At 23.3% G+C, this 10854-nt stretch overlaps 1 protein-coding gene across 1 annotated transcript; it reads left to right on the forward strand.

Annotated features, from left to right (window-relative positions):
• The first annotated feature begins 5406 nt into the window (after positions 1 to 5406).
• Positions 5407 to 10166, forward strand: LOC126898873 (interferon-inducible double-stranded RNA-dependent protein kinase activator A homolog B-like). Its single transcript, XM_050673283.1, is given in 9 exon segments — positions 5407 to 5533; positions 6205 to 6551; positions 7013 to 7166; positions 7231 to 7384; positions 8709 to 8893; positions 8960 to 9024; positions 9026 to 9244; positions 9319 to 9427; positions 9770 to 10166. Coding segments are annotated over 9 exon segments (1410 nt in total). The 5' UTR covers positions 5407 to 5493; the 3' UTR covers positions 9907 to 10166.
• The last annotated feature ends 688 nt before the right edge of the window (positions 10167 to 10854 follow it).

The following is a 10854-nucleotide window of genomic DNA, read 5'->3' on the forward strand; positions in this document are numbered from 1 at the left end:
AATGTTTATTTACACTATACAGTTTAGTACAATTACCTACTTACTTCTACGTGTATGAGTTATATAACAAATGTTTTATTATATTTTATATTTTAATGATACAATTCACTCTATCAAATTATTTTTGTGTAATTGTCGAGCTATAATATTTATATAATAAAATCTATGAAAAAGGAAAAAAATAATACAACTTTTTATATGGTTTTAACTTAAATGTAACAATTTCAAGTACTAATACAAACGAAATCCGAATTTAACACTTTCATTATCATGTATGAGTATTTTTGTATGCTGTTGCCTTCTTTCTTGTTTTATTTTACATGAAATTAATATTTAATCAAATCTAAGAACATTCGAAATTATTTTGGACGAGTTCCCTTATACTTCACCTACTATTGCAGCCTTTCACAGGAAATTGAAGTTCTGAATAAAAAATATTCAATTGTAAATTTACTTTGTCCACACCATCGTGNTTCTGAATAAAAAATATTCAATTGTAAATGTACTTTGTCCACACCATCGTGCGAATGTTAATATTCGATATACTCTAATCTACATAGTTAATCAGAAAAACTTAAAACGCTACCACATTTTACTTAGTCTAAAGTACATGACTAAAATACGTTAAAAAATTTGAGTTTTCTTTAACGGTGCCTACATTATATGTTTAACAAATTAATGCGCTTAATCGTTATAAATGAACAATTTTTCTACGTTATAATCACATTTTTATTATTGTACTAAAAACTATTTGTAATTAATATGCAAGATTCATCACATAACACTCAATTCTTTATGAATAATGTTATATATCTGTCTTTTAATTCCATGTTAAATTTACATTCAACTTGTTAATCCTTAGACAGTGGTGTATAATTTTATTCAATAATTAACACACTGTCTTTGACGTTGCACGCTTCAGTAGTTTAAGCGTACTATACCTTTGACTCAGTTAAAAAATCATTTCAAGAGTTAGCTCTAACTTCTATAATTATAATTATGGTTACATTAGATGGAAATTAAAAAACACTAGTCAAACTATTCAATTCACTTAATAGTACTTAACTTTTTATTCGAACAGTTATTTACTCGTTTCATATAAATTGAACACTTTTAATTTAACTCATAAATTTAAGCGAAGAAAAAATATATCTCCTGATAAAAATTTTTAATTCACGTTTTCACGAGTAAGTGTAACTAAAAATAAATAAAAATTGTAAAACATTATTATAGACACAATTAGAATTTTTATGTATTCTTGAATGTGTATTATGCACCTTAAGTCGTATTTTAACATGTATTCCACTCTAAAATGCTTAACTCTAATGTGTTAGAAATACTATTTGAAACATAGTACCCTCTATGTGACTTGTTTGAAAACCATGTTCAGCACTTTTTGAAATTTTAATTTCATATATACCATGGAAATTATTATTGAAAACAATAATTAGTAAATGTTCTAAAGCGCGATTTCCTTTTGAATTTTAAATGAATTAATGACTTGCCATCCGAATCGTTGTAGATCAGAAACATAATATCATGTCACCAAACCATATTCCGTTTGAAGAATTAATAGTTAATAAATTAATAAATGATAGTTAATGTCATTCATGTCTTATAGGCCCTGGTACCATTTGTCTGGGATTTTTCTGTCCGATCCTCGTGGTACACGTTTCTAAAGCATTGTCTAAATTAAAATTCTAAAACTGTGATTAAACTTTGACTAATAGTATCAACCAAACGACAAATTTATTTCAACTGATGGCATAAATTATTTATTTATTTGTGTATTAATTTTTCGTTTAATATTAGAGATGAAAAAAAATTAACCTAGTTAAACAATTTTTTTCGACATTAAAAGTACATTAAGTTTTTAATGAATAAATAATACAAAGTTATTTAGAATTATTGTTGAACTGAGATACAAATACCAAATTTGACATACATCATTTTAATATAACTCATTAAAGATTTAATGAAAGTTTATCTATAAAATAGCAAACAATCTCTGTTAACAACTAATTTACGGAAAGACTCTTACTTTTCGTTCATATTCTTTATTTACCGTTAAAATCTCATTATTATATTTTTTCCTTGCAATTGTATCACTTTTGCACGTATTTCAAGTTAATTTGTGCTATTTAATATATCGGCTATATACATAATGTTTCAAATATTATATTTGGTACTGTTAAAGTCGATTAAATTAGTGAATATTCCTTTGGTTGATTTTGGTACAATACATTTCAAATGATTTAGTTTAACGTTTGTAGTGAGTTTGTCTTGTAACAAAAACTCAAGAGACTCGGGAGTTGGAAATTAAATATGGCCAACGGATAACTCAGTGGGAAAGGTCTCGTCCGTATAGTGGGGATTTCAATTTCTAGTTCACTGTTATATTTTTTCTTCAGTTTTCGAGTTTCTAACAGTTCTTAACAAGTGTTCATCTCATATTCATAGTTCATTACAACTTGGTTAGATGTACAGCTTATGCAACACAATCATAAATTTGAAAAAATTGTACTAAAAGTCTACTGTTGCAAGAGAACAGATATTTGAATCAATCTAGGAAAAAATCCTAATATTTATTCCAGACAAACAAAAACAAAATAGAAAATAGAAATTGATCACTTGTGGCTATATTATTTCAAATAAAATACAAATCTATGATGAAGACTTTATGGTATTTATTGTTTTTTACAAAATTAATTTAAAAATAAACAACGTAAAAAATTTCGAAGTTTCTCTATAAGATATTGACAAAAATAAATACAATTGCAGTTACTAAAACGTAGTTCAATACATCACAACATCAATTAGAATATAAAACAAGAACATAATTATGAAATACCAATTATCCTATAGTAGTTTAATTGTACATAGTTAAGACTGCAAAAATAAAGTTATTATGATTAAAATAATAATATAAAAAAAAACGAAAAAATCAAATACGTAAAAGAATATACAATGTATTTGTAAAATATTTGACCAATAAAATTATATATCATATGGAAATTGAAGAAAAATATAAGCCTGAAATTTAAACCTACATCGAAATAAAAATATTTTTTAAAATGAGAAACTTAAATCAACATTCATACTTGTTAATAAAAAAATGAAAAGCGAAAGCACAACTTCAAAGAATAAAAAAAAGCTAAAAGACTGATGACATAGGAAATAATATTCGTTTTCAAGTTTTTATATTTTATTTTTACTTAAACTTTGTAGTTATTATTATGTAACATTGATTTTAAATTAACTATTCTGTGACTGTTTTTTTATTATAGAGTCATTAATAAATAGTATTATTATAAACAATTTGTATTCATTATAGTTATTATTATAAGGAAAAAAAAATTAAATGTACTTTATTTTGTCTGAATTTTATATCATTTGAGTTTCATTAAATATGTTTAATAATTATAAGTATGTTTATCATTTCTCTTATTAGCATTTGTATATTATTAACATTTTAGATTTATTATTATGTAATACAAATTTAAATGTATTATACTTTGATTGAATTTTTTATCACTATAGTTTGTAAAATATCTATTATTTATGATTATGTTGTAAATTGTAATTATAAATTATTAAAATGTAACATATTATGAATTTTAGTCTGAAAAACTATGAAGTACTATTCTTAAGATATAATTTTCGTCTTAAGGTACTTCTTAACACTATTTGATGTAGTAAATATGGTTGATGTAATTTATTTTTTAACAAATATATAATTTAAGTATTATTCTAGAAGGTACATCTCAAAAAAAATAAACTTATTACTTGTATTTAAGGAGAAATAGAGTAGATTTTACTACAAAATACGTATATACCATTTTGTAGGCACTCTGTGGTCAAAGGGCTGAAAATTGGGCAAGGTTCGATTTAGTTTACTTAACTATGGCAAACTTGAAGTGACCTTTATAATTTTTAAACCTTAATATCATTAACTAAAATATCATTTTAGTGTCTTCATCACTAGTTATTAATTTTGTTATATACAATAATGTCTGTAGAGATTTCATATTTATTTTAAAAGATAAGTGATAGTTGGTGACTTAAAAAATTGTTATTATATATTTTTAATTAACTTTTATTACAATATAGCATATCATACCTCAAATGTCTTGTTTCTTTATCAGTATTGTACGGAATATTTATTACGGTATGATGTCTGAAACGAATCTTGATATTTGAACGGTAACTCGATTTAAAACAGTAAAAAAAGTTTACTGTGTAAATTTTTGTTTGTGTTATTTAAGTAAAATCATCAAACTCGCATTTTTTGTATGCATAAAATCATTAGAAAAATTATACTTTACATTTATTTTTTGGAACGAAAAAACTTAAATTGTTTTAAAAGAAACTTTATTTTTATAATTTGACAGCTTCTTTTTTTAATAAAAAATATATAGTATTCTATAGATAGCACTTACCTACACCTCGCTTCATTTTTTTAATGTATTAACCATTGAACACTTAATAGAAATGTTAGGGCTATATTTATAATTAATTCTTATGAATATATTGTATTTTAGCTATCTAAATAACATGCTTAAAATTAAGTTAATCTAAACTTTTTCTTAAGAATCAACCCATTAATATGTTCCTTCAGCTTCTTAATAACTGGTACATTGGCTTTAAACACAGTTTACTCTTTTGTTTAGAATTATTCAATTTAATACACTTTTACCCACAATTATTTATAATAAATGTATTTATTCAAATAAAACTTGTTTTGTGTAATTTGAATAATTTTTTTTAATGTTCAATTTCGATAACTTTATTTTTTTGCTCATCAAAGTTTTTTATTAAGTTAAAATTTTTTGAAATTTAGTTCATTTATGAGTAAAAAAAGTTATCACAATATGTCTGAATAACAACCCACTCTCTCCATGAAAATTTTCTGGTTATTCTACTGACTAATGGTATAATTCAATTTAAAAGTTTGTCATTTGAAATCTAATGTTTAGTAAACCTTATATTTCTGTGATTAACAATACTTTTCATAAATTGATTTATTTACTAATGTAAAAATATGATTTTGCAATTTCATTTAATAAAACTCAATGTTATTTTTAAATAATCAACGTCCAATTTATTTAATTCAGTTTTTCATAGTATTATACATTTATTTTTCAGTTGTTATGGTATTTATTGTTTGTATATTCTAGTTTTATAAATATAAATGTACTATACATTTTCAATTGATGCATTTTATAATAATGAATTTAAATTGAATAACATTTTCTAGCAATAGTGAAATAAAGTAAATGTTTCAAAGTAATTAACGTGCAAAACGGTCACACTGATAATATAGTAAGTATAAGAGCAACTGATATTCCTATCAGTAAATGCGCAGTATCATAGAGATAAGAAAATTATTATTTCTTTCAAATTTTAACAATTTAAAGCGATAAGAATTAATAGCCGATGTTATTTATATCGTTTAAAACTCTATTATATTCTTTATGTTTTTTCCGTACTTTAATGGCAAACTATAGTAGTGTATCTTTTACTAACTTAAAAGGTATATATTATGTAACACGTGTTAATGGTTTTTTTCACATTCGCCATGATTGTGTATATAACATAACCAGTAACGAAATTTGCTCGCTTTCACCCTTCTTGTTGATCAAATTGAGTTCAGCATAAGTATAAGCCAAATTTCTCAGTTAGTAATTATATTTTTATTTGTACTTTTATTATTTTGAAACACATAAGGCATCTAAGGAAACAAATTTTTCTATAAATATTCTAAAGTTTTTAATATATTGAATAAACAATTTTTATCTTATTTCAATAAAAAAATTTCCCTTTTATTTTACAATAATATACTATTTATTAGTGAGTAAGCTTGTTTTTTTATGTACTTAAATGTTTATCCAGATTAATCCAGACAACCTTTCTTTCTCAAAAGTAATTTCAAACCGGATATTTAAAAACTTAGTAAATTATGACTTAATTGTTTTCAAAAACTAATTGTATTTCTATTTAAAAAAATTGGAGCTTGTATTGTTTTCTTTTAAAGATCTTCCATACTTGCATACTCATTTGATTTTCACTATTGAAATGATCCAAAAATATAAACCATTACATTATTATGATTTGATAATATAATAAAAAAATTATTTCAAGAAATGATAGTTTACTATTTTGTAACTGGATTTTTAAATTTCTGATAATTTTTTATTCTTTTAGATAAGATGGTTAATTTTGAAAAGGCTGTAGCTTACCCATACATTGGTTGTATGAGTACACCTAATAATGTTATTAGTAATGAACCACAAATGGCCATGGCTAATACCGTTGGCCAGGTTCCACCAAACATGCAATACTCTCCTCATATGACACAATCTTTACAAATGGCAGAATCACCCCCACAGATAGCGTTAAACTGTATTACACATCATACATCCAATAGACCACCATCTTATATCTGTGGAAGTTATGATGTGAATCAATCATCTAGACCAAAGTTCAAATCATACAGGTATAAAAAAAGGTCTCCAGAAAAAAAAGAAATAGACTATGTAGCAAAACTATCTGTAAGTAAAAATAAATATTAATTGTTAAGAATATACAAATAAATTTAAATGAAAAAATTTATGTAACGAATGGTGTAAAAAATTTAAATAATTTCATTAAAATACCTTTAATTTAATTTTTGTGATATTACAAAAAATTAATTAATATTTTTGTTTTCCTGTGAAAATTAAAATATATAACATTCATGGTTTTCGCATAAATAATAAGTAATATCTAATTAGATTTGTATAATTATTTTTGAAATGTTAACGTTTCAAAGATATTAGTACAATAATAAAATTTTGCCTTATCACAAAAGTAATTGTATTTTATGACAAATAAAACTTAGAAAAATCATTACTTAATTTAAATTTCTATCAATTTTTTATTCATTGATTACGTAGATTTGTTTATTTAATATTGTATAATTATACTTTTAATTTATTACTATTTTTTTACTTAGTTTATATTATATTTTTAGGAACTAAAGTTAGATGAAGAAAAATCCCCAGTTGCTAAACTAAATGAGATTATGGCATTAAAAAAAATGACTGTGGAGTATACTTTAGTGTCTATGTCTGGTTTAGTGCATAATCCTGTTTTTACTTATCGTGTTAAAGGATGTGACATTATTGGTATTAAAAAAATAAATATTTTTTTATAAATACAATTTATTCTTTAAATATTTAATTTGCTTAGTTTATGGTAGTGGAAAGTCTAAAAAAGAAGCAAAACAAAATGCAGCTGTTGAATTTTTAGAAAAGGTTGATTCCATTAACAATCAACTATCAGATTCTTCATCTAATAGAACTATAACATCAACTACACACAATCGTCTTTCTAATATAACTATGTATGTTTTATTTTTGAGAGTGATTATTAAATTAAGGAATATAACTTTTAAATTGCCATATAACAATTCAAACTTATTTATGTTAGTTCATAATATCTAAAAACAAAAGATTATAGTTTATTAAAAAAAAAAAAAATAATTTTTAATTTTAATTAATGTAAGGTTTTTTTTAACTGTGTAGAGTTTATTATTAAATTGGGATTATTTCAAAATTTCATTATTTTAAAAAAATTTTTTTGTTTTAAACATTGCAAGTATAATTTACTACAATATCCATTTGCTGTTTAATATAAAAACTTATATTTTATGTACTATTTTTGTTTGATGACCTCCATTTAAATGTTTGGGTTCTTGTAATTGATAGTGTAAGTTGTGTTTAACCTTTTGCACTACATTATTGGTTATTGTGTTATTATTGTCCTGAATCTTTGTTTAAAAGCTTAGACAATTTTGAAGCCAAATATAAGGTACTCTGCATTAATATGAAAAAGTTTGTCTTTACTATCTTGAAAATAGAAAAGGTNATGAAAAAGTTTGTTTTTACTCACTTGAAAATAGAAAAGTTCTGGTTTAACCAATGTACTAATTCCTAAAATAATGCATTCAAAACATGATTAAACAATATCCATTATTATATTGTGAGAGGTCTTGCAAAAGTTTCGGTAATGACTATAAAACTCAAAAATTTCAATGGAGGTAAATGTAAATAGGGAATTGTATTAAATAAGTAATTGTTTTTTGTATTGAACAGAAAGTTATAACTTTATAACATATCTGTATTAGAAAGAACCATAATTAATTATTTTTTTAAAGAAAAATCAAATAATAAAATCATTCTTTTCCACTGCTTGACTCTGAAATTATTTAGTTAGACATAATTTAACTTATTATTATTATTATAATGCCAGGATAAAATAAATTAATTGAAATTATAACTATGAAAAACTCTAAAATATAATACTTATGTTCAGGTTCTAATTAAATATGNTAATACTTATGTTCAGGTTCTAATTAGACATGTCTGTTGTTAAATTAAAATATCATTATTTAAAATTTACTATTGTATAGAATAAATTAGATCTAATTAACAACTTATTTAAGATTTTTTAAATTATTATTTTGAATAATTGTTATTAATTTTTGATTAATTAATTAGATTAGAATACTTGCATACTTCAACATTTTTTGANATTAGTTTAGAATACTTGCACACTTCAAAATTTTTTTAATATAAATAAATACTATTTAAAATCTTAATTGAAATTAATTAACAATTAGTTAACTGAAAAAAATTTCAATTATTATAAAAAATATTGATTTTTAGTGAAGATGCCCCAAAAAATATTTTGGAAACTAAGTCTGATATAAATCCTATTGGAGTACTTCAAGAGTTATGTATGGCTAGAAGATGGCAACTTCCTGAATATGATTTTCCATCTGATGATTCAGGGGAACCACATAATCGATGGTATAGAGTAACATGTTCAATTTTGAAGTATAAAACTCAAGGTACAAAATCTATGATTTAATTTAATGTTTATGTTAATCATGGACCATAATTATAATCATTTATAGGAGAAGGAAAAACAAAACAAGGAGCAAAACGACAGGCAGCACGTCTGATGTATGATCAGGTAAGANCTGATGTATGATCAAGTAAAAAATTTGTCACAAGAAGAAATTGCTGCCCTTTGCTACAATGAGCCTCCTCAATCAACTAATGGTTCACCCCAAAGTAGTGAGGCAGATGACCATAAAAAGAAACCTGCACAGTTCATTTCAACTGATGCTTTAAAACAAGTTGAAACATTCTTTAATCAATTAAAAAAATCTGAGAAATCTCATTTGAGTTCTTTAAATGTAACCAATTTTTATTATTGTTAATAAAATAAATCAAAAAAAATCTAAGCTATTAAAAAAAAATTGTTTTATAGAATTTAGAATCGTTAAATGACTTGAATACAGGAGCTGTTGAATTATTGGATAAAATTGGAGAAGAAGAAGGTTTTCATGCGTCATATGTTATGTTGTCAAAAAAAACTGGTAAGTAAATTATGTAAATCACACGGGTGGTCCTTTAAGATAAGATGTATAAAAAAATACCAAATAAGACATTTTGTCACAACCAGTGAATATACCTATCTTTTATTAAATTTTTAAAGTAAAGAGCAAAAAAATGATCTACTATATATGAATTTTAAGCGACTTGTCATTTATAAATTAATAATGTTCAAAATTGTTCACTAAATAATAAAGGTTTTCAGTATATAAAAATGTCAACTATAGTTTGTTGGTAAACACCCCTTGAGAAAATTTTTCTAGGACCACTTCTGAATCTATGAAATACGTTGTTTTGTTTTATAAATTATTTTAACTTAACTTTAGATAAAGTTGGCATTATGGTACAAGTTTCTATTAATCCAGTAATGGTGTATGTTGGTTCTGGTAGATCTATAAAAGAAGCCCAAGAAGCAGCTGCCTTTGCAGCTTTAGTATATTTTAAACTTATGTTAGAGAAATAAACTATCAACCCAACCCTTTATTAAGAAATTCTACTATGATTATACTTATAGTATACTTTGTTTTTGAAATTTTATTTTGTCTGAAATAATGTAATACTGGTATGCTTAACAGTTAATATAATTAAATTATAGAATTGTCTAACAATTATTTTGTAGTTATTAAACTATAATTTCAGATATTGAGTGAATTACTAATTTATTTATCTTTTTTTCTTGTATTAATATTTTGCAATAGTGAAACAAAACTGTTTATTTGTCTATATTTGTGTATTTATTGTCATCATCATAAATATATTATAGAATACTTGACTTATATTTTGCAAATAAATTAAACTAATAATATAAAAAATTTTCAAAATATTCAAAATGATTCTTAAAATAAAATAAAATTAAAATAAAATGATTCTTTACAATTAATTAAATTATAATCACAAATTTAATAATACATCAAATAATATTTAAGTATACCTCCTATTATATTATTTTAATCTAGTTTAATGTTACTATTATGCCTGTAAAATTTTAAAAATACAATATTTTTGTTGCTAGCTTTCCAAATAACTATTATTTTGTTACACTACATGTTGAATTTGTTTTTTATTTACTTTTGAGGGAAAGTAGTCCTTACTATTATTTACAAGAGATATTTTTCTTAATTGATTACACGTTGCATTCATATTGTTATCAAAACAATTTTATTTCTTGTGTACAAAATTAAAATACTTTTACAAAATAAGTGTTTGAAAAAGGGATCCTNGTGTACAAGATTAAAATATTTTTACAATATAAGTGTTTGAAAAAGGGATCGTTAGCTGCAATTATTTAATTTTTACTGTGAAAATTAATAAAACTCAATTCTAATAGTAATAATAATTATCTACACTTATATGTATGCTAAGAAAATTTGTATTATTTGTTAACTCAATTTCTTTAATACTAGAATGTGAA

The sequence above is a fragment of the Daktulosphaira vitifoliae genome, unplaced genomic scaffold (genome assembly GCF_025091365.1).
Source record: "Daktulosphaira vitifoliae isolate Bord-2020 unplaced genomic scaffold, ASM2509136v1 Scaffold_2, whole genome shotgun sequence".
Taxonomy (NCBI): domain Eukaryota; kingdom Metazoa; phylum Arthropoda; class Insecta; order Hemiptera; family Phylloxeridae; genus Daktulosphaira; species Daktulosphaira vitifoliae.